At 42.2% G+C, this 27,774-nt stretch overlaps 1 protein-coding gene across 1 annotated transcript in view; it reads right to left on the minus strand.

Annotated features, from left to right (window-relative positions):
- Positions 1-27,774, minus strand: part of LOC134339490 (adhesion G protein-coupled receptor E2-like) — a 137,944-nt gene that overhangs the window by 3,345 nt on the left and 106,825 nt on the right. The window contains exons 11-18 of the mRNA XM_063036045.1: positions 23,524-23,705; positions 19,501-19,659; positions 10,955-11,155; positions 9,081-9,301; positions 5,454-5,520; positions 4,423-4,514; positions 3,491-3,659; positions 3,267-3,356 (exon numbers count right to left, since the gene is read on the minus strand). Of these exons, the coding sequence (XP_062892115.1) occupies positions 3,267-3,356; positions 3,491-3,659; positions 4,423-4,514; positions 5,454-5,520; positions 9,081-9,301; positions 10,955-11,155; positions 19,501-19,659; positions 23,524-23,705 (1,181 nt within the window). The remainder of the gene's footprint in view (positions 1-3,266; positions 3,357-3,490; positions 3,660-4,422; positions 4,515-5,453; positions 5,521-9,080; positions 9,302-10,954; positions 11,156-19,500; positions 19,660-23,523; positions 23,706-27,774) is intronic.

Below are 27,774 nucleotides of genomic sequence, written 5' to 3' on the forward strand. Positions count from 1 at the left end.
TTATGGGTGACTGGCACAAGGAAGAGTTGAGGCCAGCATAGATCAACTGGGATCAAATTGAATGGTGGGAAACACTTGGGGGCCTGAATGCCCTACTTGTGTTCCTATTTGCTTGTGGTTTGTAGGGGAAGTGGCAGTGAATTGGTGCACAGAGAGCATCCACAAACAATAATGGCCAGGATTATTTTTTAATGATGCTGGTTGAAGGATAATTGCTGGTCCCCTGACCTGTGATCCTCCTTGAAATAGTGTTTTGTGATCTTCTTGGCCTCAATCCCTCTTTGTGCAATTAGATCCTTGATTTCCTCACCTGCAGACCTCAGTCAGTTTGGATTGGCAACAACATCTCCTCCACAATCTCCATCAGCATAGGTGTGTTCACCACAGTGCTTAGCCCTCTGCTCTGTTTGCTTTACGCTTATGACTGTGTGGCTAAGCACAGCTCCAATGCCATATTCAAGTATGCTGTTGTAGGCCAAATTAAAGGTGGTGACAAATCAGTATATAAGAATGACATTGAAAATGTGACTGAGTGGCACTACAACAACAAGCTTTTACTCAATGTCAGCTGATTATTGACTTAAGCAGGAAGAAAACAGAGGCCCATGAGCCAGTTCTCACAGGATCAGAGGTAGAGAAAGTCAGCAACTTTTAATTCCTTGGTGTTATAATTTCGGCTGACTTGTCCTGGGCCCAACTCATAAGTGTAATTACAAACAAAAATGGCAGAGTCTGCCTCCTTAGAAATTTGAGAAAATTTGGCATGACATCTAAAACTTTGCCAAACCATTATAGATGTGTGGTGAAGAGTGCATTGACTGGCTGCGTCACAGCCTAGTTTGGAAACAACAATGCCCTTGAATGGAAGATCCTCCAAAAAGTAGTGGGTAGAGCCCAGTCCATCACGTGTAAACCCCTCCCCAACATTGACCACATCTGTACAAAACACTGTCACGGGAAAGCAGCATCCGTCATCAGGAACCCAACAACCCAGTTCATGCTCTCCTCACTGCTGCCATCAAGAGGTTTAGGAGCCTCAGGACTGACACAAGCAGGCTCACAAACAGTTAATAACCCTCAGCTATCAGGCTCTTGAACCAAAGGCTCTTGAATCAGGCTTGTGACTTCACTTACACCATGACAACCTATGGACTCACTTTCAATCTCTTCATCCCATGTTCTTGATATATGTTCCTTATTTATTTACTTATTATTATTTCTTTCTTTATCTATTTGCAGATTGTTATCTTTTGTACACCAGTTGAACACTCAAGTCGGTGTGGTCATTCATTGATTCTAATATGATTATTATTCTATTATGCATTTATTATGCCACGCGAAAATGAATCTAAGGGTTGTATGTGGTGACACATATGTATTTTGATAATAAATTTACCTTGAGCTTTGAACTTCTATGGGGCTTGGTCTCATTTTGACACCTTGCCTACAAGACAGCCTCTTGCAGTGTTGCACTCTAAATATTATGCTCAAGTCTAGAGTAGATGATAAGTCTACAAATTTATGACCTTATGGCATACATATTTCACAATGAGGCAATTAATAAATGCTGGGACATTGAACTCATTCATCTTTCAATTATTCTTACAAACTTGGACTATCTGTTTTCTCTCTTTTCACTATTTGTGGGAATTTGATGCACATAAAATGTCTTTGTAGTTCCAATTTAGCAACAGTGACTATATTTCAGAATTACACCTGGATTACTGGCAAATGTTTGAGCACCACAGTTTAGGAAGAAAATACTGATCCTCCCAGGTACAAATGTCCTGACTTATGGACATCTATACAAGTGATCCTTTGGTAGAACAGTGGAAGGAATGCAGATAGATCAGTTGCTGCGAGGCTGTAGGAACCTTCCTTTGGGTGGGAATGGGGACCGCAACATTGCCACATGACACTGATCCTCCCTCCCACCCCCAAGCCAAAACAGCCAGGGGCTGAGTGGAGGTGAACAGAGCCTGGAGCAGTGAAAATACTTAGTTCATCTTCCTGTGCTTGCTAACTCTTCCACCACTGCTGCTCCTCTGATTCTCTCCCATAACTTTTGTTCATTTCTGACTTACATACAGTTTGTGCTATGAACAGTTCTGAGGAATGAATCCTGTTGTAACCTGGTGATCAGCAGTAGGGATAGGCAGTGCACAATTAGTTAACAAATGACAGAAAAATTACAGAAGATAGGGTTGTATAGTTTGAAATTTAGGAAGCTGGATTGGCTTAATTAAAGTTACAAAATAACTGGGCAAAGTGTTCCTGCAATTTGGGAATGTGAGATTCGGCACAAGATCTAGTCACACCCTTCTTGTGGGTAAAATTAATAAAGTTGTCCAATGAAGGCAGAGAGTGTGGTGGGAATTTGGAATTCTCTTGTGGAGAAGGTAATCTATAGATGCTGTTCTTAAAGCATTGCAAAGCATATCTATATTTCCATGTAGATCCATTCACAGGATGTGGTGTTGCTGGGAATATTATGGTGTTATTGTCCATCCCTATGTGAACCATAGGTTCACAAGGTTAATTCCCGGGATGGCGGGACTGTCACATGTTGAAAGATTGGAGCAACTGGGCTTGTATACACTGGAAATTAGAAGGATGAGTGGGGATCTGATTGAAACATGTAAGATTATTAAGAGATTGGACACACTGGAGGCAGGAAGCATGTTCTCACTGATGGGTGAGTTCAGAACCAGAGGCCACAGTTTAAGAATAAGGGGTAGGCCATTTAGAACGGAGTTGAGGAAAAACTTTTTCACCCAGAGAGTGGTGGATATGTGGAATGCTCTGCTCCAGAAAGCAGTGGAGGCCAAGTCTCTGGATGGATAGAGCTCTTAAAGATAGCGGAATCAAAGGTAATGGGGATAAGGCAGGAACTGGATACATGATCACATTGAATGGCGGTGTTGGCTCGAGGGGCCGAATGGCCTACTCCTGCACCTATTGTCTATTGTCTATTGTCTATCCTTAATTGCCCACAAATTCAGATAGCAATTAGGAGTTAACTAGATTTGAGAGATTGTAGCCAGATCAGATAAGGTCAGCAGATTTTTTTCCCTGAATGACAATAGTGAAATTTTTTAACAAAACTTCATAAACTTTGTTGCTGATATTAGCTTTAACATCTGCAGATCGGAAGTACACAATACACTGTCTTTAGTTTTTGCTGTATATTAAGGATGGCTGATTGGTTACTCCTATAGCACCACCCCGCCCCGTGTTGAACACAGCATGAAACATTGTGATCATACCTGTGTAGTAGAGGTTGAAAACTCAGAGTACTTTGAAGTTTTCTTCAGAGAGCAAACACCAAGGAAGAATTTCGTATATTCATCCCTCACCTGTAAGACAATACGATGAGGAATTTGTACATTTTTTCCCATACACTTGACAATGAGAATTACAAAGTGATGACATGGAGAAGGGAACACTCTTGGCAGAGGATGACTCTCCCCTCTAAGTGAGGGGTACTTGCCTGTTTATGAAGGAGGCAATGCAGGATGAAGATGAACATTCCCTGGAAACTGTTGAACACAGTGAAGATGTAGGCCATAACAATCCCTTTCTTGTCGAAGTATAACATGCCAGATATCCATACACATCCCAGGAGGCAGAGCTGAGCAACAGCAGTGAAGGTAAAGATCCTAAAATAAGAGGTATGAGGGAACTGAATGTAAGGCAACATCTAATTCTTTCCTATGTACAGTTTACAGATGCAATATAAACGTTCCCCTGCCCCGCTTCTGGCAGCTCTTTAAAATTATTTGTGATCACTGGGCTAATTTCTTGAATTTTGCATCCAACAAAACTTTGAAGCCTTCATTACAGAGACTGCAACAGATAAAGAAGGCAATCAATAAATCTAGGTGTGGCTTGTGGCACCCAGAATCCAGATGATTTACTGAAAAGAAGGAAATTTTTATGTTGGTACTTACTAAGTAATTTTGGTTCATGATTTCAAACTGAATAATGCAAAGCTCTGTACTTCTCGTACCAAAACAGTAACCAGAGAAAGCCAATCCATGAACACACATCCAATGACCTCGATTTACAGTATAATTGGTACAGTAATTATGACTGGGTGAATCATATGCTTGCCCTTTCATTTACTGGCTAACCCACAAGCCTGGAGTCAGCTGTTCTACCTGCAGCCTTCAGGCAATCTATCTTACTTGATGCTTTTATCCTTTTGGTTTTTACAAGTTTGAGGAAAGTTCAGCTATTAGTGAGTGGGTCCTAAATCAGATGAGCAAGATCTGTGAACACTAACAGCTTCAAGTAAATTGTGGAAGAAAGAATTTAAATATTTAAATTGTCAACCCATTTGTATGGTCCTAAATAACAGGAAATGCCTGGATGCACGTGAAAACCATGTAAGTCACCATCTCATGTACCAGATATTCTCACCTGATTTTCTTCAACCAGCCATATTCAGGATTAATACTTGAAAACTTATTAACCAGTTTCCACACAGTAATAATGAAGAATCCTCCATTCAACTGCCGATGAAAGGGGAATACGTGAGATAGGTAATAGTTTTTGTAATAATATACAATAAGATAGCTAACTGCATCTTTACAGTCCAAAACTCATGAACACTACCTCATTATGTAGATTCTTTGCACTACTTTTTTTTATCTTTCTTATTGTAACTTATAGTTTTTTTAGTATATGCTACTGTACTGCTGCGGCAGAACAACAGATTTCATGACTTGTCAGTGATAATGAACCAGATTCTGAATCTGATAAGTATACTTGTTATAATATGTAATGTCATTGGCGTGATCTTTAGTCTATTCACATTTCCATGGAAACACCTTCCTCTGGAAAAACAGCTACACCTGAAGCTTAATCACGATGACTTTTAGAAGACATAGTAATAGGTGTTCCAGCAGTTGCAAGGAAATAATTTCAAACCTTATCATATTGTATTGTGATTTAAAGTTATTAATGGACATGGTATAAAGAATCAATATGGAAACCAATATGACAGAAATTTTGCTCATGATCTTTGAAGAACTATCATATCACCAAGCTCTATGTTGCTCTCTTAATCGCCAAGGTTAGTACAGAGCATAACTGGAGAATATTCAGTAACTCTGGCCATGTAAGTACTTTTGCCACCCTGAGCTTTAGAAAGGTTTAGGAGAGAGTGTGGACAGTACAACTCTCACATCCATGGGCCAGCCATGGGTAGGAGGAGAAAGGACTGCACCTTGGAACTCAACAAGGGTCAATGATAGAGGCAGAAACAATCATGTAATTCATAATCCCAACATGTACTACTAAAAATTTGCCCTTTCTAAGCCTTGCCTCAGAAATAGTGCATTTTAAAAGCCTACCATTCATGGTGCATGTCCAGGCCTTGCAAATGTTCCCATAATGCATCACCTCATATATATCTGATTCAAACAGATCTTCATACTTTTACAACTTACCAGAATGATTATACAAACTGGAGCCAGAAAAGCCCACAGAAAGCCTGATTTTAGGTCCAACCAACAACTGGGGAAAGAAGGAAAAAATATTGGTTTTCAAATCACACAGAGGATTTTTCTTCACTTTATACCTACACATGAACACACATTTGCACCGGTTGCACCAGTAACATTACTATTCAAATGACAGTGTTCCATACATGAGCCTAGGCAGTGGCTGACTATTCTAGTGATGGAAATTGCTGCCAAATCCAGTTTGGTATTGATCTTATTGTGCACTGACAGTTTGGGCTACAACCTGGAGAATGCACTGGAGGGGTTACTGGTTTGGGAAGGAGTTGATTATTTTCAGCAGTGTTACTCTCCATTCAGTTATCCTATACTTTTCATTCCACTGCAACTTTCATATCTGTTAGTCTTCCTAATCACCCTCTTTAAACTTATGTGCTCCCATACTGGAAAGAGCTTATGTGTGACTTCCTTCAGGAGAAAGGTGCAGTCGACATTTCAGGCCGAGACCCTTCGTCAGGACTAATTGAAGGAAGAGTGAGTAAGGGATTTGAAAGTTGGAGGGGGAGGGGGAGATCCAAAATGATAGGAGAAGACAGGAGGGGGAGGGATGGAGCCAAGAGCTGGACAGGTGGTAGGCAAAAGGGATACGAGAGGACCATGGGACAGGAGGTCCGGGAAGAAAGACAAGGGAGAGGGGACCCAGAGGATGGGCAGGGGGTATATTCAGAGGGACAGAGGGAGAAAAAGGTTCCCCCCCCCGTTGTCTTTCTTCCCAGACCTCCTGTCCCATGATCCTCTCGTATCCCTTTTGCCTATCACCTGTCCAGCTCTTGGCTCCATCCCTCCCCCTCCTGTCTTCTCCTATCATTTTGGATCTCCCCCTCCCCCTCCAACTTTCAAATCCCTTACTCACTCTTTTTTCAGTTAGTCCTGACGAAGGGTCTCGGCCTGAAACGTCGACTGCACCTCTTCCTAGAGATGCTGCCTGGCCTGCTGCATTCACCAGCAACTTTTATGTGTGTTGCTTGAATTTCCAGCATCTGCAGAATTCCTGTTGTTTTCCTTCAGGAGAAAGTTGGGCCTGTTAGAGTGACCAGGGTTTCTTTGTGGATAAATCACTGGAAACATGTTTAGGTACAGCGAGCACTCAGGAAGGCAATTGCTATGTTGCCTTTATTTAAGAGGAGCAAGTAGGGGTAAGTCAAGTAACTACAGGCCAGTAAGCCTTAGGTGAATGGTCAGAGTATTGGAGAAATGTGAAGAGACAGGATGCATGTGAATATGGAAAGACAGGAGCTGATTAGAGACAGTCAAGTGTCATTGACTGTGAGAAATCCTACTTCACTAATCTGATTGAGATTTTTGAGGAGTTAACAAAGGACGATGGTAGATGTTGCCCAAATGGCATTTAGAGGACCATCCGAGAAGGCCCCACATGGTATGCACAGACATGTGTGTAGACTGGATGCAGAGTTGACTTGGTGATAGGAAGCAGAGGGTTGAAGTGGATAGATATTACTCTACTTGAAAATCTATTACAAGTGGTTTTTCACAGGCATCAGTTATTTGTAATATGTTTATGACTTAGATGAGAAGGTAGGAGGTAGCTTTAGTAAACTTATGGATGACACTGAATTTATTGAGAAACATTGTCTAGAGTTGCCAGCATTTTCTGTAGGGTCCTTTGTTCTACCACAGTCTCCAGTAAGTCCAGTTTGAATCCTATAACAAATCCAGCCTTTCTAATCTTTACATTGAGGCTGCTGGCAGCACCTGTGTTGATGTCATTGCCCCAACACATCATCGCATGGAAGATTGTACTGGTGACAACAGACTGGTAGAACATGTGAAGGAGAGGACTGCATACTCCAAAGGACCTCAGTCTGCTCAGGAAGTTGAAGTGATTCTGGCCCTTCTTGTACACAGCCTCTGTGTTGATATTCCACTCAAGTCTGTCATCCAGGTGCACTCCCAGGTACTCATACGTCCTCACCACATCCACGTCTTCACCATCAATAGTAACAGGGAACAATGTAGGTTTAGGCTTTCTAAAGTCCATCACCATCTCCTTTGTCTTACTGATGTTGAGATGCAGATGATTCAACTTGCACCAGTTGACAAAGTCATCCACCAGGAGGACTTGAATTTTGATAAATAAAATTATTGGGATGCAGCATGGAATAGGCCCTTCAGGCCCTTTGAGCCACGCCACCCAGCAACCCCCGATTTAATTCTAGCCTAACATAAGACAATTAACAATGATCAATTAGCCTATGAACCAGTACGTCTTTGGACTGTGGAAGGAAACCGGAGCATCCGGGGATGCAACGCAGCCACAGGGAGAACGTACAAACTCCTTACAGGCAGTGGCAGGAATTGAACCTGTACCGTAAAAGTGTTGTGCTAACCACGACGCTACCGCGCCACCCTAAACTTCTCAAAAATGTGATAAAGCTGCAACATAACCTCCTGAATTTTGTACACAATGCTTCAACTGATGAGGAGAATTTCCTCCATCACAGCCTCAATCATCTTCATCACTTCAAATTTGTAGGACAGGATATTTTCAGCACAAAGCCACGGTGACTATCCTCAACAACCCTATGCTTTTTCAAATGTGATTAAATCATGTTTTTAAGAATCTTTTCCATAATTTTCCCACTGCAGATTTAAAGCTCACTATTTTATAATTTCCTAGTTTGTCTCTACAGGCCTTTAGAATGGAGGAACATATAGGCTGTTCTCTAGTCTTCTAGCAACTTGCATGTCGCTGAAAATGAAACAGAGATCACAATCAAGACAGCAGAAATCCTTTGCCAACCCCCTCCCCACTGAGCATCCCAAGACCTATTCCATGAGGTCCAGATGACTTTTTCTTGGCTCAGAGTTGATAAACTGCATTACCAGCTTGGGTCAATTTAGTCCCTTATGAAAGGGGAACATCTCCATGATGCTTTCTTCCAAGAGTCAGTCACACCTTGTAAATTAGGTACTACAGGTTTGATTAGCGTGGATGTGACCGAGGCAGGTATGCAGATTCAGATGGTGCCACTGGAGAAGATTTAGCCCGGGCCTTTGACCAAAAGAGAGAGAAAGAGAGTAAAGCAATGGATACCATTTATGAAAAATGGTACTAAGGTGAAAGGTCAGTCACTGACTGGTAGAAGAGGCACAAGTGGGCACTGTGGTACTGTAGTGGCTAGAGCGATGCTATTACAGCTTGGGATGTTTGGAGTTTGGAGTTCAACTCCAGTGCTGTTCTGCAAGGCTTCTCTGTATATCCTCCCAATGGAATGTGTGGGTTTTCTCTGGGTCTTCTGGTTTTCTCACACAGTGCAAAGATGTACAGAAGTATAGAAGTCTGAAGATTCACACACAACATTATAGGAACAGCTTCTTCCTCTCTACCATCTGATTTATTAACAGTCCATGATTCCATGAACACTACCTGATTATTCAGCTTTTGTACTATTTATTTGTTTTTATTTTAACACAGTAATTTATTATGATTACACTGTACTGCTGCCACAAAACACGGCTTGTTAATGACAATAAACCTGATTCTGATCATTAAAACTGCACGAACAGAGAAATAAATAGTTTGTCCACACTTACTATTTGGTTGTTCCATATCCTTCACGATACACAGCAGCTGAAATGCCAACCACTATCAAAGGGCATCCATAGCCGAACAAACACATGTACTTTGCCTGAAGACTCTTTGCATTGAAGACTTGCACCACCATGAGGTAAAGCTGGATTCCTTCCAGAAGCATCCAAGCAAAACAGGCCAGGAAGAAATAATGGAGGAATCCTGCGATGACAGCACAGACAGTCTGTGGAGGAGATGCAAAAGAGCAACAAGGTAATAACCAACAGGAGCATGTAACTACCCATCCACCATCCAGAGTAATATACAGAAAAGGTTCAGACACTGGCCACAGGTGCTGGGTCACTGTGTGAGCTCGGTGTGTGGAGTCAGTGTGTGTGGGGTCAGTATGTGCAGGGCTGTTGTGTGGGACAGCTGTAAGGGCTTGCATGTGGTTTCAGGGGCTGGGTATTATTGAGAAGGGATGGCAGTGAGTATGGCGGGCAGGTGATGAATGTTGTGTGAGCTGGGCTGAAGAATGGGACTATGGACAGTACATGGGGAGGTGGGGAATGCGTGGTAGGATGTGCTGAAGAATAAAAGACAGCTGCCTCACTGGGACCCTCTTCAACGCTGCTGTATGAAGGGCAGGTAGTCCAGCGAATTACAGCCAGGTTACTTCTGCATACCCTGATCTAAGTTCCACCACAATGATCCAAGCAGATTCTTGTACAGGTAATGGTGTTGCATTGTCTATCTAACAAGGGAAACATATAAGAGAATTCCGCAAAAGACTTATTGAATATCCATTGGAATGCAAGATTATTCCAAAGTGGTTTCAGTGCAATTAGTTATCGAGTCATAGCTCAATGCACTTGGACACAGCCTCTTTGGGTGCTACCACAATTAGACTGGGAGAGAAGAAATTGATTTTCATTTGCATGGAGTTCAAAAGAGCAAATGACTGCAAGTGAATTTCTCAGCAGAGATACCATGTCTTTCATAACCTTGGAAGTCACAAAGGATTGAAAGTCAATGGAACACTTTTAAAACGTGGTCACTAATGCAATCAAATGAACCAGATGGCTAATGGCTAGTGGTAGTATGATAATGACTAGATAGGGCAGCATGGAAATTCCCTTTATCTCATTCACTATTTTTTGAGTTCCTTTGTTGGTCAAGGGTATGGATATTGTGTCCTAGCTGTCTATGTGAAAGGTTAGCCAGGGTAGTACAATGTGGAGAGCAATATGTAGCATGCTTCCCCTCTCTGTGCAGCTGATGATTCCAAAAGAAGGGCAGAGACTGATATAGTATGGTATCAGCGGTATCGCAAGAGTTGGCCAGTCAGCATTGAACTCAACATAGGACTGTCTTAAAGACTCCAGCTCTGGATTTTTCCTCAGGGTTTATCCCCAAAGCCTTCTTCATGAGTGGGTATAGCTGCAAGGCAGCAGAGGTTTGAGATCAGAAGTTTCCTTCCCCTGGATGAGTTTCCAACCACGGCTAACAAGCCCCATCTCCTCAAAGTGATTAGTTTTAAGGAGCCATTGTCCCTTTTGTCCCTTCCACAGTTCTGCTGGGTTTAGGAGCTAAGCTACATGTGAAGGCCAGGAGCTGGATTTGGTTTTCAAAGTCTATTTGAGATGCAAATTATTGGGAGCCCCACTACCTAGCTCTCTCTGCTATGACAACCTACAACCTTAAGGAACTACATTCACTATTAACTTCAGGAATAATTTCTATCAGTAAACACAAATGAATGCATTTGTTGAATGTTGTATGAAAAAAAGTGATATGGATTATCCCAGACAATTGATCAATCTGGTCTTGTACACAGAGATGGCCAGTTCTTCAAATATTGTGCTTGGAGAAGATACCAATATGTATTTTCACTTACCGTGTCTTTGGTCTTGTCTATTCCAACGATGAAAAGAAAATCTGCTATAAAGAGGCTGATGCAAAGGTGTGTATGGATAGTTGTCCGGATACATTTAATGGAACGACACAGGCTGAAGGTGAGGATTGAAATCAAAAGGCACACCAGAGAAAAAGAAATGCCAAAAATAGTGATCATATGCAGACGGAAGCCATGAACTGCCTAAGAAGAAACAAGAGCCAGTTTAAATAATAGCATCATTGAAGGGCAGTTAACTCAAACATGTGAATGGGTAATGGGAGGATATGGACCATGTGCAGGTGGATATGCAGTTTATAGTGGCAACATAGTCAGTACAGACATAGTAGGCTGAAAGGCATGTTCCTTTACTGTACTGTTCTGTATTCTAAACACTAATTTCATTCATTCCACTCACAGTAATTTCACTTTGAACACTACACAACAGAAACAGCAGAAAGAGCTGCTGACTACATTTGAGACAGACGTGGATAAACTTCTGTTACAGGTATTAAGGGCAATGAGGAACATAATGTTGAGGTAGAAAATAACCTATGATCTCTTTAGATGCAGCAGACTTGGGCTGGTAGAGTGGTGGTCTAAGGTCAACTACAGCTCCTTGCCTAAGCCCCCAGTTGTTGTTATCATCTGCGGCAGACCAATCGGTTCACAGAGAGAGAGCTTCTCACAGTTCAGGGAGAAGAGTTTAAAAAAATAGTATTTCCCGGGGCTCAGGTCATTAGTGGTGGACCAGATAACTCATGATTCTCACAATCAGCAGGAGCAAATAAAAGTAAAGCAGGGTCAAAGTAGAGCGGCCATTGTGTGAGGGGACCAGTGTAGGAGTGGGAACTAGAGGCTTTGGCTCACAGGGCTTTGGCGAGGAGGCACAGGTGAGTAGCAGGAAAGGCTTTTATTGTGGTTGAATAAGAAGTCACTAAATTACAGCTAATTAAATAAAGTAGGGATGATGCAGGATCAGGTGATGTGCTGTAGTTGCAAGACATGGGAGCTGGTGGACTCCATTGTGGTTCCTGGTGACCACATCTGCAGCAAGTGTTGGCTGCTTGAGGAGCTCAGGCTCAAAGTTGATGAACTGGAATCTGAGCTTCAAACACTGCGGCACATCAGGGACGGGGAGAGTTACTTGGATTCTCTGTTTCAGGAGGTAGTCACACCCATTAGGTTAACTGCCTCAAATTCGGTCTGCGGTCGAGACCAAGAGGGTGTGACTGCGAGTGAGGAAGGTAGTGGGATCCAAGAGGCAATGCTGGAGAAGCCTCAGCCCTTGAGCCTATCCAACAGGTCTGAGATATACTACCTGCTCCCTGTGTGGATGAGAGTGGGAGATGTAGGAAGGATGAGCAACCTAACTGTGGCATCGTAGTTCACGGAGACATCAAGAGTGGGGAGAGGAGAGAATTGTAGTGGTAATTGGGGATAGTATAGTCAGGGGAATAGGCAGAGTTCTCTGTTGCAAAGATAGTGTCCCAAAGGCTGAGTTGCCTGCCGGGTGTCCGGGTTTGGGATATCTTAACTGACCTGCAGAGGATTTTGCAGTGGGAGGGGAAAGATCCAGTTGTCGTGGTCCATATAGGTACCAATGACTCAGGTGGAATGAAGCAAGAGGTTTTTCTGAGTGAACTTGAGCAGCTAGGGACCAATTTAAAAAGCAGAACCAAAAAAAGTGGTAATTTCTAGATGACTACCTGAGCCACATGCAAATTGGCATAGAGTCAAGAAGATTAGAAAGTTAAATGCGTGGCTCAAGGATTAGTGTAGGAGAAGTGGGTTTGAATTCATGGGGAATTGGCACCTGTACTTGGGAAGGAGGAAGCTGTACCAATGGGATGGGCTCCACCTGAACTGTGATGGGACCTGGATCCTAGCAAATCACATAACTAGGGCTGTGGATAGGGCTGTGGTAGGTTCAACAGATTGGAGAAGTATGGATAAAGTAAAAGAGAAAAGTGTCGAGAAAGGTAAAGAAAAAAACAAAAGATAAAAAAGAGAAAAGTAAGAGTGGAGTGAAGAAAAGTCAAATGCAAAAGAGTAAAAGATTACAAGGTTTTAAAAGCACGATGAGTGTAAGGGCACTTTATTTGAATGCCCGTAGTATTCGAAACAAGGTCAGTGAACTCGTGGGACAAATCTGTACAAAGGGGTCTGATTTAGTGGCCATTACAGAAAGGTGGTTGCAGGGCGGAGAGAATTGGGAATTAAATATCCTAGGATATCAGGTAATACTGAATGATAGGCAGGAAGGTAAGGGAGGCGGGCTAGTGTTCTTAATTAAAGATGAGAGCAGGGCAATAGTGAAGGATGATATAAGAACTAAGGAGCAGAATGCTGAATCCATCTGGGTAGAGATTAGCAATTGTAAATGGGGAAAAAAATCACTGGTGGGAGTTGTCTATCAGCCATGGAATAATATGATTACAGTGGCACAGGCAGTAAACAGAAGTATCTGAGGCATTTAACAATGGAACAGCAGTTATCATGGGAACTTCAACTTGCACATAGATTGGGTGAATCAAATTGGTTGAGACAGTCTTGAAGAGGACTTCATAGAATGCACCTGTGATGGCTTTCTTGAACAGGATGTTACTGAACCTACAAGGGAACATGCTGTCTTAGTTCTGGTCCTGTGCAATGAGACAGGTAAAATCAGTGATCTTGTAGTTAGGGATCCTCTTGGAAAGAGTGATCACAGTATGACTGAGTTTCTCATACAAATGAAGAGTGCAATAATTCAATCTAAAATCAATGTATTATGCCTAAACAATGGAGAGTACAATGGGATGAGGGAGGATTTGGCTAGTGTAGACTGGGAACACAGGCTATATGGTGGGACGGTTGAAGAACAGTGGAAGACTTTCAAAGAGATTTTTCACAGTGCTCAAAGTATATTCCAGTTAATAGCAAGGATAGTAAGGGTGGTGAGAGCCAGTCTTGGATGACCAAGGAAATAAAAGAAGGCATCAAACTAAAAGCTCATGGATACAAATTCACCAAGAGTAGTGGGAAACTGGAAGATTGAGAAAATCTTAAAAAGTGACAAAGAACCACTAAGCAAGCAATAAAGAAATTGAAGCTAGATTATGAACATAAGCTAGCACGAAATATGAAAAATAGATATTAAAAGATTTTGTATTTATAGAAATTGGAAAATTGTGGCTAAAATGAACGTAGGTCCCTTGGAGGACAAGAAGGGGGAATTGATATTGGCTAATGAGGAGATGGCCGAGTCTTTGAATGCCATTTTGTGTTGGTCTTCATGGTGGAGGACACATCTAACACACCAAAGAGAGATGTTATGGATGTGATGAGAGGTATCACTAGCTATCACTAAAGAGGTAGTGCTGAGCAAGCTCGTGGGCCTGAAGATAAACAAGTCCCTTGGTCTTGATGGAAAACATCCCAGGGTACTGAAAGAAATGGCAGAAGTTATAGTAGAAACTTTGATGATAATTTACCAAAATTCTCTAGACTCTGGGCAGGTCCTGACAGATTGGAAGACAGCAAATATTCAAAAAAAGGTGTAGGTAAAAGGCAGGTAACTACAGACCAGTTAGTTTAACGTCTGTAGTTGGGAAACTGCTTGAAGCTATCATTAAAGAAGAAATAGCAAGGCATCTGGAGTGCAATGGATCCATCAGGCAGACGCAGTGTGGATTCAGCGAAGGCTGGTCCTGTTTGACAAACTTACTTGAGTTCTTTGAAGCAAGTGCAGTGGTTAGAGGGGAACAGTGTTACCAGGTTCTGATATGACCCAAGTGTGGAGTGAGAGACACTGAAGCAGTTTGATAGTTCACGGTCTTTAATACGAACAGTGTTAAAGGGAAAATGAAGCTGATTGTTGGGTGGCCCTCACCTCTGCCTCTATTCCCCAGATAACCGGAGCAGCGATACACGAGGGAGAAAGAATGGGATCTGGATCGGCATTGTCCTCAGATCCATCGAACTGCTGGGAGAGAGCGTTGGCCTTTGTATTCTTGCAGCTGGGACGATAAATGAGGACAACATTGAACCGTGTGAAGAAGAGAGCCAACCGTGCTTGACGAGAGTTGAGTCTCTTAGCATCCTGAATATAGGAGAGGTTCTTGTGATCTGTTCAGACCAAGAATGCATGCTCTGCCCCCTCCAGCCAGTGTTGCCATTCCTCCAGGGCCTCCTTGTCAGCCAGAAGCTCCCGGTTCCCAACGTTGTAATTCCTCTTGGCTAGAGTCAAGTGACGGGAAAGAAAAGCACAAGGGTGCAGCCAGCTATCCGCAGACGAGCGCTGAGAGAGGACAGTTCCAATGCCTACATCGGATGCATCCACCTTGACAATGAATGGCTGATATGGGTCTGGGTGTTGCAGCAGCGGGGCAGTGGTGAAACGTCGCTTTAGCTTGGAAAATGCTTGGTCGACATCGTCCGTCCAATGGAATCCTGCCGAGGTGTTCTTGGTGAGTGCATTAATTGGAGCTGCGATAGAGCTGAAATTCTGGATGAAGCGGTGATAAAAGCTCACAAACCCCATGAAGTGCCGTACCTGTTTGACTGTAGACTGTTTGGGCCACTCTGAAACTGCCTGAACTTTACTAGGGTCCATTTGAACACTGGATGGGGTAAGTATATAGCCCTGAAATGGCACCTGGTCTTTATGGAATTCACATTTTTCAGGGTTGATGTACAGGTTATTTTCAAGAAGGCATTTGAGTACTCTCTAGACATGCTTGACGTGTTCCTGATGAGAGTGGGAATAGGTAAGGATGTCATCTAAACACACAAGCACAAATTTGGCCCTTTTCCAGTTTAGAACCTCAACCTGAGGACCAGATCTATCTTTATCCATGATCAAGTTGAAACTAATCGTGTTATGATCACTGGAACCAAGGTGTTCTGCTACACACACTTCCGTCACCTGTCCTAACTCATTTCCTAATAGGAGATCTAATATTTCAACCTCTAGTTGGTACCTCAATATATTGATTTTGAAAACTATCCTGAACACATTTTACAAATTCTAACCCATTAACCTTTAACAGTATGGGAGTCCCAATCAATATGTGGAAAATCAAAATCCCCTACTATCGCAACTTTATGTTTCCTGCAGTTATCTGCTATCTCTCTGCAGATTTGCTCCTCTAATTCTCGCTGACTATTGGGTGGTCTATAATATAACCCCATTAATGTGGTCATACCTTTCCTGTTTCTCAGCTCCACCCATATGCCCTTGGTAGACAAGCCCTCTAACTCCGCCACGAAACAGAACGACTGGTCTGCGGGGTACCCTTGCTCCCGTAAAGCATTAAACAGGCTGAGTGGAGGTCCATCAAGAAGATTGACCATCTACACCAATCTTTGCACATCATCACCTAAACTACCAGGCTGGGCTTGGAATGTCAGCTCGCATTGAGTAATAAAATTCCTGCAACCATCGGGATCACCAGAATATCTGCCTGGTCGTGGAATACTCGGTTCTTCAACAGTCGTGGGAGTTGGATCTGGTCCAAGTGCAGGAAAGGGAGCATTAGTAGCAGAGATTGTCGGGGCAGCAGAAAAGGAGGACCTGTGAGATGCTGAGAGTGCGACTGAGGCGGCCTGAAGCTGCTGAATTGAGATGTCAAAAACGTTAATGGCTGCCAGCTGATGCTAGCTATTGAACTGTTGTGGCTAGGGATGATACCTGTTCCTCCAAGTGAGACTGGGCTCGTCGGCACGAGGTTATCTGCCTCGTTGCCTCTGTAACGTCACTGAGAATAGATTCCATTGCCTGTAGCTTGTCTCCTACCTGACCAATGAATCTCACGGCCAAGGTCAGCTGCCCTCTCTCTGCTGGGTCCATCTTTGTCATTCAAGACTTGCTGTTACCAGGTTCGGATATGGCCCAAGTGCGGAGTGAGAGACACTGAAGCAGGTCGATAGTTCACAGACTTTAATACGAACAGTGTTAAAGGGAAAATAAAACAATAAACGCTAGGCCAAACAGGGCCATTAACTAAAACTCTCAAAAGGAAAACAAATCCTACGCTGCAGCTGAAAAGAATATATAAACATTAAACGAGTACCGCGAGTCTTCAGAGTCAGTTGATTTGAAAGTCCAATATCTCAAGGAAGGTCGAATGCAAACAGCAACGAAGTGTTGCTACGTTCTGTCCAAGTCTCGACAACATGACAAGTATGGAGTTAAATATTGCCACGATTAAATAATAATTAGCTGACACGTGCAAATTCACAAGTGCAATTGCCATATCTACCGTGCTGCCGAATCCGTGGTTGTGGTAAACAGATGGACGTTATTTACTTGGAAGGTGTTTGATGAGGTGCCGCATAACAGACATATTCATAAGATAAGGATGCATAGAGTTGGAGATGATGTATTAACATAGAGAGAAGATTGGTTAACTAGTAGAAAGCAGAGTTGGGATACATGGGTGTTACCCTGGTTGGCAATCAGTGGTGAGCGGTGTGCCACAGGGGTTGGTGCTGGGCCTGCAACTGTTCATGATATAAATTAATGATCTAGAAGAGGGGACTGAGTGTAGTGTATCTAAGTTTGCTGATATACTAAATTAAGTGGAAAAGCAAATTGTGCAAAAGATACAGAGTCTGCAGAGAGATATAAATAGGTTAAGTGTGTGGACAAGGGTCTGGCAGTACAATATTAGTAAATGTGAGGTCATCCACTTTGGAAGGAAAAATGAAAGAGCAGATGATTATCTAAATGGTAAAACATTGCAGCATGCTGCTGTGCAGAGGGACTTGGGAATGCTTGTGCATGATCACAAAAGGCTGGTTTGCAGGTGCAGCAGGCTATCAAGAAGCCAAATAGAATGTTGGCCTTCATTGCTAGAGGGATTGAATTTAAGAACAGAGAGGTTATGCTTCAAATGTACAGGGCACTGGTGAAGCTACACCTGGGGTACAGTGAACAGTTCTGGTCTCCTTACTTGAGGAAGGATATAGTGGCTTTGGAGACAGTGCAGTGGAGGTGCACCAGTTGATTCCAGAGATGAGGGGATTGACTGTACTTATTGGCATTCAGAAGAATGAGAGGGTATATTATATTACAGAAATGTAAAATTATGAAAGGGATAGATAAGACAGGCAGGAAAGTTGTTTCCACTGGTAGGTGAGAATAGAACTAGGGGACATAGCCTAAAGATTTGGGGGGTAGATTTAGGATGGATATGAGGATGAACTACTTTTCCCAGAGAGTGGTAAATCTGTGGAATTCTCTGCCCAATAAAACTGTAGAGCCTACCTTAGTAAATACATTTAAGACAAGGTTGGGTAGATATTCATGTAGTAGGGGAATTAAGGGTTATTGGGAAAAGGCAGGTAGGTGGAGATGAGTCCATGGCCAGATCAGCCATGATCTTATTGAATGGCAGAGCAGGCTGGATGGGCCAGATGGCCTACTCCTGCTCCTATTTCTCATTTCTATGTTCATATCAGAAAAATCAAGCTTGAGCTTAACGGACTTTTCTGTTTCCTGCACTAATGTTGCTTATTTTGTTTTATAAGTTATGTACAATTTTGAGTCACAGAGCAATACAGCACAGATATAGACCCCTTGGTCCAAGCATTCCCTGCTGACCACAGTGCCCAGCCAGCAAGTACTATGTTCAGCCCATATCCTGCTGACCACAGTGCCCAGCCAGCCAGAATCATGTTCCAGTTCCTATATTCAATGCCCTCTGATGAAGATTAATGTGCTACATACCTTTCTCGCCACCATGTCTACTTATGACACCAGATTCAGCAAACTAAGCACTTGTATTCATCGGTCCCTCTTTTCCATTGCACTCCCTATTGCCCTACCATTCATGGTTTAATAACTACACTGGTTTGACTTTCCAAAATGCATCACCTCACACTTAACTGTATTGAAATTTATGTTAATTTAAGTTTTATAATGTACTGCACTGCTGCTGATGAAAAATATTTAATTTCTATTGCATTTAAATTCTGACAATGAAAGTGAAATTAAACTGCAGAGTATCTCCATAGATCATTTTGCTGGCACAATCTATACTGTTTCGAGGAAGGAATGAGGTTTGTTGGAGCCAAAAGGTATAAGATAACTGAGAATGCTAGTGATGTAAAGACTTTCATCTCTTACAACCTTTTGTCTAGTAATCCTCTTTCTAGAACCAAGCTATTGGTCACTTATCATGTTATCTCTTTCTGTGGTGCTTGGTTAATTGTCTTTGAAATACCTTGGTACATATAAATACACAACCTTTCCAAAGTACTCTTCGATTGTGCTTAGGTGACTTTGGTAAATGATGTGTTTGGCTGTAGTGTAATCAGTGCCAAGGCTGCTCTACATTAGGTCGAAGCAACTTTGGGCCGCTGTTTGAAAGACAGCAATATCGGAGGATTAATATATTTCCTGTTGAATTCTGCTGCCACTGTATGGAGTAAGATTATCAAACCTGTGGGGATGTTGACTCCTGAATTGTGATCTCTTCTCACTGCCCTCTAGCTCTGTGGCCAAGTTCCTAATGCACCGCACTTCCCATTCACGCACCCTCAACACACCATGTAGAGCGTACCTCTATTTCACTCAAGGCCATAAGCACAGCAAAGCTTGTCAGATGTTTGCAGCTGCAAACTACGTGTGTCACGTTGAACCTGAGCACTTTGCAGCCATGTTCAGACCAGGCACTAGCTGATCCATTCCAGAAGACACATTTTGGTGTTTCATTAGTAAGCTGTTAAAAGACAGAAAAAAAGAATGACAGTAATTAACTCCTTCCATTGAACAAATTGGCATATATTGTATTTCATGGTTTAGGCTTGGAATTTTAACAAAATTTAAATTTGCCTGCAAGGAGTGTTTAAAAGGTATTCCATAGCCTTTTGGGTCCTTTGAAGAGCCTTTGAGGTGTATTTATTGTTGTAGGATAAATGGCTGTGCAGGAAGCTCCCACAAGCAACAATCTGAAAAGACCAGTTAAGCTATTCTTGAAGAGTCATCCCTACATTCCCTAAAAGGGGAGCAGATCCTTTGTTTAACATTAATTCTGTATAAAATCTCGAGGGACAATGAGGAAGTGATAGACAGGAACTTCAGGGTGGTAGTCACCCCTAGATTGCAGGAGACAGATAACTGGGTGACTGTCCGGAGAATGAGGGGAAATGCACAGCCAGTGCAGACTAGGCCTGTGGCCGTTCCCTTCAATAATAAGCATATAACTTCAGATGAGGTAGTCGGTTTACAAACAGAGGCAATGTGTAGTGGGACTCATAGCATGGAGAGGCTGATGACAGTGCAAAATTGCAGTCAACAGAATGAGTTGCAAAGTAAAAGGTGGACAAAATCAAAAGGGTGAATACAGGACTGGAAGTGTTATATTTGAATGTGTGTATGTATGGAATAAGGCACATGAACTTGTAGCACAGTTGCAGATTGGCATTTATGATGTTGTAGGCATCACGGAATCAAGGCTGAAAGAAGATTATAGCTGGGAGATAAATGCCCAAGTATACACTTTGTATCAAAAGGACAGGCAGGAATGCAAAGGGGCTGGTGTGGCTCTGCTGTTAAAAGATGAAATCAAATCATTAGAAAGAGGTGATATAGGGTCAGAAGGTGTTGAATTGTTGTGGATAGAGCTAAGGAACTGCAAGGGTAAAAAGACCCTGATGAGAGTTATATACAGACCCTAAACAGTAGTAAGGACGTGGTCTACAAATTACAACAGAAGGTACAAAGTGCACGCCAAAGGGGTAATATTACAATATTTGTGGGAGATTTCAATATGAAGGAAAGTTGGGAAAATCAGTTTGGTGCTAGATTCAAAGAGGGGGAATTTCTGGAATGCCAACAGGATGGCTGTTTAGAGCAACTTATGGTTGACCCCACTAGGGGATCAGCTATTCTAGATTGGGTGTTATGCACTGAACTAGAATTGATTAGAGAGGAAGGTAAAATAACCCTTACAGACAAGTGATAATATAATCGAATTCACCCTGAATTTTGAGAAGGAGATGATAAAGTCAGACGTATCAATATTACAATGGAGTAAGAGAAATTACAGAGGCAAGAAAGAGGTATTGGCCAGAAGTGATTAGAAAAAAAAAGACACTGGCAGGAATGCCGGCAGAGCAGCAATGGCTGGAATTCCTGGAAGCAATTCAGAAGACACAGTATATATGTTACCCAAAGAGGAAGAAGTATTCTAAAGGCAAGATAGCACAACCATGGCTATCAAGGGAAGTCAAAGGCAACATAATAGAGCAAAAATTAGTGGAAGTTAGAGGATTGGGAAGCTTTAAATACCAACAGAAGACAACTAAAAAGTCATTAAGAAGGTAAAGATGGAATACGAAAATAAGCTAGCCAAAAATATTGAAGATGATACCAAAAATTTCTTCAGATATATAAAGTGTAAAAGAGAGGCAAGGATGGATATCAGACTGCTGGAAAACGATGCTGGAGAGATAGTAATGGGGGACAAGGAAATGGTGGAAGACACTAGCATTATGCTGGAAGCTCCAGGTGTCAGGGGTCATGAATTGTGTGAAGTTGCCACTACTAAGGAGAACGTTCTTGGGACACTGGAAGGTCTGAAGATAGATAAGTCACCTGGACCAGATGGAGTACATCCCAGGGTTTTGAATGAGGTGGCTGAAGAGATTGTTGAGAAATTGGTAATGATCTTTCGACAATCATTAGATTCTGGAATGGTTCCGGAAAACTGGAAGATTACAAATGTCACTCTACTCCTCAAGAAGGGAGAGAGGCAGAAGAATGGAAATTATAGGCCAGTTAGTCTGACCTCAGTGGATGGGAAGGTGTTGGAGTTGATTGTTCAAGATATAGTTTTGGGGCACTTGGAGGCACAGGATAAAACATGCCATAGCATGATTTCTTCATGAAAAAATCCTGCCTGACAAATCTGTTGGAACTCTTTGAAGAGATAACAAGCAGAGTAGACAAAGGAGAATTGGTGGACGTTGTGCAATTGTATTTTCAGAAGCCTGTGACAAAGTGCCACTTGTGAGGCTGCTTAACAAGCTATGGCCCCATGGTATTACAGGAAAGATTCTTGCCTGGGTAAAACAGTCATATGAAGAGCATTTGATGCCTCTGGGGCTGTATTCATTGGAATTCAGAAGAATGAGGGGTGCCTTCATTGAAACCTATCGTATGGTGAAAGGCCTTGTTAGAGTGGATGTGGAGAGAATGTTTCCTATGGTGCGAGAGTCTAATACCAAAGACACAGTGTCAGAATAGAGGGGCGTCTTTTTAGAATGGAGATGAGGAGGAATTTATTTAACTGGAGAGTGGTGAATATGTGGAGTTCATTGCCAAGGGCAGCTGTGGAGACAAAATCTGTATGTATATTTAAGGCAGAAGTTGATAGATTCTTAATTGGTCAGGGCATGAAAGGATATGGGGAGAAGGCATGAGATTAGGGCTGAGAGGAAAAATAGATCAGCCATGATGAAATGATGGAGCAGACTCAATGGGCCAAATGACCAAATGACTCCTATACCTTATACAACAGGAATTCTGCTGATGCTGGAACTTCAAGCAACACACATCAAAGTTGCTGGTGAACGCAGCAGGCCAGGCAGCATCTGTAGGAAGAGGTGCAGTCGACGTTTCAGGCCGAGACCCTTCCGAAAGGTCTCGGCCTGAAACGTCGACTGCACCTCTTCCTACAGATGCTGCCTGGCCTGCTGCGTTCACCAGCAACTTTGATGTGTGTTGCTCCTATACCTTATGGTTGTTTCCCAGGGTTGGGAAATCAAGAACCACAGGGTATAGATTTAAGCTGAGAAGGGAAAGATGTAATATCAATAGGAATTTGAAAGTTAACTTTTTTACACAATGAGTGTAATCTATGCAGTTCTAGTCACCAACCTACAGCTACATAACCAAAGCTAATGGAAGATTTAAAGTGTACAGAGAAAATTTACAAAGATGTTGCCAGGACTTAAGGACCTAAGTTATAAAGAAAGTTGAATAGGTTAAGATTTTATTCCCTGGAGCATAGGAGAATGAAGGGCAATTTGATAAAAGTGTACAAAATGATGAGGGGTATAGTGTAAGTACATTCAAGTTCTTTTCCCTTGAGGTTGAGTGAGACTAGAACTAGTCATGGGTTGAGAGTGAATGGTGAAATGTTTAAGGGGAACATGAGGGATAACCTCTTCACTCAGAGGGTGCTGAGAATGTGGAATGAACTGCCAGTAGGATTGGTGGATGCAGGTTCAATTGAAATGTTTAAGAAATTTGGATATATACGTGGAAGAGAAGCATGGAGGGCTATGGTCTGAGTGCAGGTAGTTGGGACTTAGGCAGAAAAAAACAGGTTGGCATGGACTAGATGGGGAGAAAGTCCTGTTTCTATGTGGTGGTACTCTATGATTCTATTATTCATCACCCTCACACTGCCACTCCTCCAACTTTGCTGGGTTAAAAATCCTTGAATTTCAGATCCAATGATCTTGCAGGAATACCTTCTGAGGAAATGATGCTCAGACCCTCTGACTGCCTGATCTTCAGCACTACCTATTTATATTTCAGATTTCCAGCATCTGTAGTATTTTGCTATTGAACAAACCCGGTTCTCAATGGTAAGATTGACTCGTTCAGGAAGATCTTTCGTGTTCTTGTTTGTTACTGCAACAGTAACAATTTTGGATTTTAGTTGCAGCTTGGATTCATTGTTGCTGGCTTCCAAAAGAGTCGGTTTCATGTGGGAGCCCAGATCTTTGTAGGTTATAAGAACAACAGCGGCAACATCTGCAGAAAGAAAATAAAAAACTGAGCAAATTACCCTTAGTGTCATAACAACGGGATTCAGGAAGAGAGATGCCAACTCTTCAGGAAATTCCTTGGTTAATTTGAGCAATATGCAGATAAAAACCTTCAGAAGGGCTTTGTCTATTTAATTTTAGTGAAATATATTTGTTTGTCAGTTGAAAGTATTACCAAAGATTTACCAAAAGCAGTACCAAAACTTAGCATTTTCAATGGTTCAAGATTTCATGGCTCTGTAAATGGGGGAATCGGAGGTTGGTGTCTGGGCAGGAGATCGGTGTGTCATGGGAGATGGAAGATCTAAGGCTGTGCGCCCAGAGACCCAGATCTTTGGGCACAGAGCTCGGAAAAAGTGATGCAATGGACTCTTAACATCGTAAACCAGTGAGTTGTTTGTTATGTCTCCATCTCGCTGTGAAACGGAGATACCTCTTTCTCCCTTATTAGGGAGAGAGAGAGAGCCTGTGGTATTTTGCATATTGGGTGAACAAGTAGTCTTTGGCGTACTGCAGGTCTGTATGCTTTGTTCATGCTTGAGCGCTCGGTGGCGGGTGCCAATCCTTTTTTTTACATGCTATCACTTACACGTGGGAGGAAGGGGAGCTGGGGAGGACTTTGTGGTTCTAACATTTAACTATCATTCATTCTTTGGGGGCACTCCTCTGTTTTTCGTGGATGGTTGCGAAGAAAAAGCATCTCAGGATGTATATTGTATGCATTTCTCTGACATTAAATGTAGCTTTGAAACCTTTGGTTTTAGACACTCCTACCATAGAAAACATCCTCTCCACATCCACTCTATCAAAGCCTTTCAACATTCGATAGATTTCAATTAGGTCACCCCTCATTCGTCTGAATTCTAGTGAATACAGACCCAGAGGCATCAAACACTCTTCAGATAACATTGTCATTCTGCTGAGAATGACTGCACTTCTGGACATGTCTCATGAATAACAGCAGCAACATGGGACAGGGTTGATTGGTCAAAACGGCTCATGTGGTGAAACATTCAGGAGCATGGGAAACCAATATCCAGTACAATTGTCAGCAGAGGACCATTTTGATTCTCAGAGAGTTAGGGACAGAGAATGCAAAGTTTAAATGTTCTTTGAATTAGGAAAATGTATAAAACTGGAAATGAAATGTCTGAGTCTTTTCCAATGAATGTCTAACAGAACTGTGCAGGAAGGAACCTCCTCAATATACATTATTAGATGAGATTTATTCTCAATATCTCAATTAAGATTGGAGGTGCTCTCAGTATTCAGGACCCAGGCGGAATCTATGCACCAGAAACTTCCCATGAATGGTGCTGATCAATATGATGCTCTTTTCCTTTTTGAATCTGTTCTGATGAAATTGTAGCAAATCTGAATAATACAAGAAATAGAAACAGGGGTAGGCTATTCAATCCCTCATGCAGATTAAGTCACAATACTGTTATTTACCCCATGGTTTTTATTGAGCTGACTGGTTGAGTTTCTGGGCTATGGTGACTTCAGTAAGGTTGAACATGATGTCAGGTGATGTTAAGTGCATTGACCACCAAGCCAGGTGGTGAGACAGGAGATGGTCATTGTTACTTGTCACTGAATGCTGTCTAGGTGCTGCTTTGTGCAGGCATGAGCAGCCTCATTATAAATAAGATTGAACAATAAGAATATAAGAACATTATATATAGGAGCAGAATTAGGACATTTGGCCCATAGAATCTGCGCCACCATTTCATCATGGTTTATCCATTTTCCCTCTCAGACCCAATCTCCTGCTTTCTCCTAGTATCCATTCAAGCCCTGACAAATCAAGAATCTGTCAACTATTGCCTTAAATATACCCAATGAGAGCCTCCACAGCAGTCTGTGGTAACGAATTCCACAGATTCGCCACACTTTGGCTCAAGGAATTCCTCCTTATCTCCATTCTAAAAGGATTCCGTACTATTCTGAGTGTGTTTCCTCTGCTCTTACACTCTCCCACCATAGGAAACATCCTCTCTATATTCACTCTAACAAGGCCTTTCAATTTTCGATTTGTTTCAATGAAGTCACTCTTAATTCTGAATTCTAGTGAATAGAGCCCCACAAGGCTGATTTCAGGAACCAAAGGTTTGACATATGTCTGGCAGATTTGGACCTGAACTTATTGGAATTTAGATAAATGTGGGGGGGGGGGGGTGGGTAGAATCTCATTGAAACCTACTGAATGTTGAAAGGACTAGGTAAGGTTGATGTGCAGAGGATGTTTCCTCTGGTGGAGGTATCCAGGACTAGAAGGCACAGCCTCAAAATTGAATGGTGACCTTTTAGAACAGAGGCAAGGAGGATTTTTTTTTTTAGCCAGGGAGTAGTGAATCTGCCACAGACTACGGTGGAGGCCGTCCATTTGTATATTTAAGGTGGTAGTTGATAGTTTCCAGTTGGTCAGGGCATCAAAGGATATGGTGAGAAGGCAGGTGTATAGGTTAAGTGGGATTCAGGATCAGACATGATGGAATGGTAGAGCAGACTTGATGGGCTGAATGGCCTAATTCTGCTCCTATGTCTTATGGTCTTATGGTCTTGGTAAAATCCAAACCAGGAATGGCAGTTTGCTCATGAGTAATTGTTTCTTGAAAGCAATTGGATCTCAGGAGAAGCTAAGATGGACCATCTACTTGCTACTTACATATAAGAATAATACAAATAGCATAGCCTCATTTTTAGTACATATTTATTGGGCCTCACCATCATAGAAGATGTGAATGTTAGTTATTTAAATGTCCCTTCTCATTTATGACTAGGTGTAGTAGATAAAATCCCCTTGGGGGATTTCTTGGCTAATGTTCTACAGCTTCATTAGTCTGATACATTGTACTGCTCCTGGCATTCCCTCTACAGTCTACACTCTGAAGTGAGTCAGAACTGATGCACTTGTTTGGCAGAAGTCAAGTCAGGAGTATGAAGTGGTGGTAGATATCTCTGTTGCTGTTGAAGGTACACACTGCCTTACGGATGCACAGGTTTGAGCAACCTGATCTATTGTGATTTTGTACTATTTAGCAAATTTGAAATGCATTACATGAAGGAAGATTTCCTCTGTGTGAAGATTTGATCTTCAAGAACTGTGTAAGTTATTTCTATGGTAGACAGTAAGTAAGGATGAGAACAAGATATATGCCCCACAGAAACACAAGCAAACAGCAATGTCTTTACAGGAACTGGTCAGTCTGATCTTCCACTGTCCTCTTAGAGAGCTAGTTCCAAAAATACCATATGAAGAAATCCCATTTCTATCCTGAAAATGATACTGAGGTGTGTGTTGGATATTTGATATTAATTTTAGTTTGATTTCTGTCAACAAGAAGTCCAAGCTTAAAATGTAAACACTCACTGGTGGACAAAATACTGTAGAACTAACCAGTTTTAGACAAGCTCTCAGCATCAAACCAAGTACAAAAGAATAGCTACTTATGTGCTTACTTAAGATAACCTCTTATTATTTACTCTGAATCTAGCAATGCAGGCATTTATATTTTATGAACGTTGTATGAAATGCAGCAACCTGTATTTGTTGCAAACTGTTAAGGATCTGGCCTGAACACTGGGTCGAAGGGCCTCTGCTGGTAGCTCTGGATCATGATAGTCTTTAATTTCTGTTTTCTTTCACCTGGCCATATGGGTTCCGGCCCAGCCCCATTCCTTTTTGGACTTACTCCAATTACCAGCTTGTCTCCTCATTTGCACCCACCTGTTTCTAATTTTCACTTATTACCCTGTCCATTTAAACCCTGCCTTGACTAGCATTCTCTGTTAGGGCTGGCTGTGTGAATGTGGTTTGGAACCTGTTGAGGGAAAGAGAGTGGGGAAGGAAGGGAAATTGCTGGGAGGGGGTTGTGTGGGTCTGGTAATGGTGGACAAGATAAGAGGTGGGGTTGAGGGAAAGAAAGTGGAGAAGGAGAGGGGTAGAGACTTAGGACCAGAGGTAGGTAGTTGGGGAGAGGTGGATTATTGTGAAGGGAGAAGTAAAGGGAATGAGGAGGTAGTGAGTGGTCAGATGAATAAAAACCAAGACA

This window comes from Mobula hypostoma, chromosome 29 (genome assembly GCF_963921235.1).
Source record: "Mobula hypostoma chromosome 29, sMobHyp1.1, whole genome shotgun sequence".
Lineage (NCBI taxonomy): Eukaryota > Metazoa > Chordata > Chondrichthyes > Myliobatiformes > Myliobatidae > Mobula > Mobula hypostoma.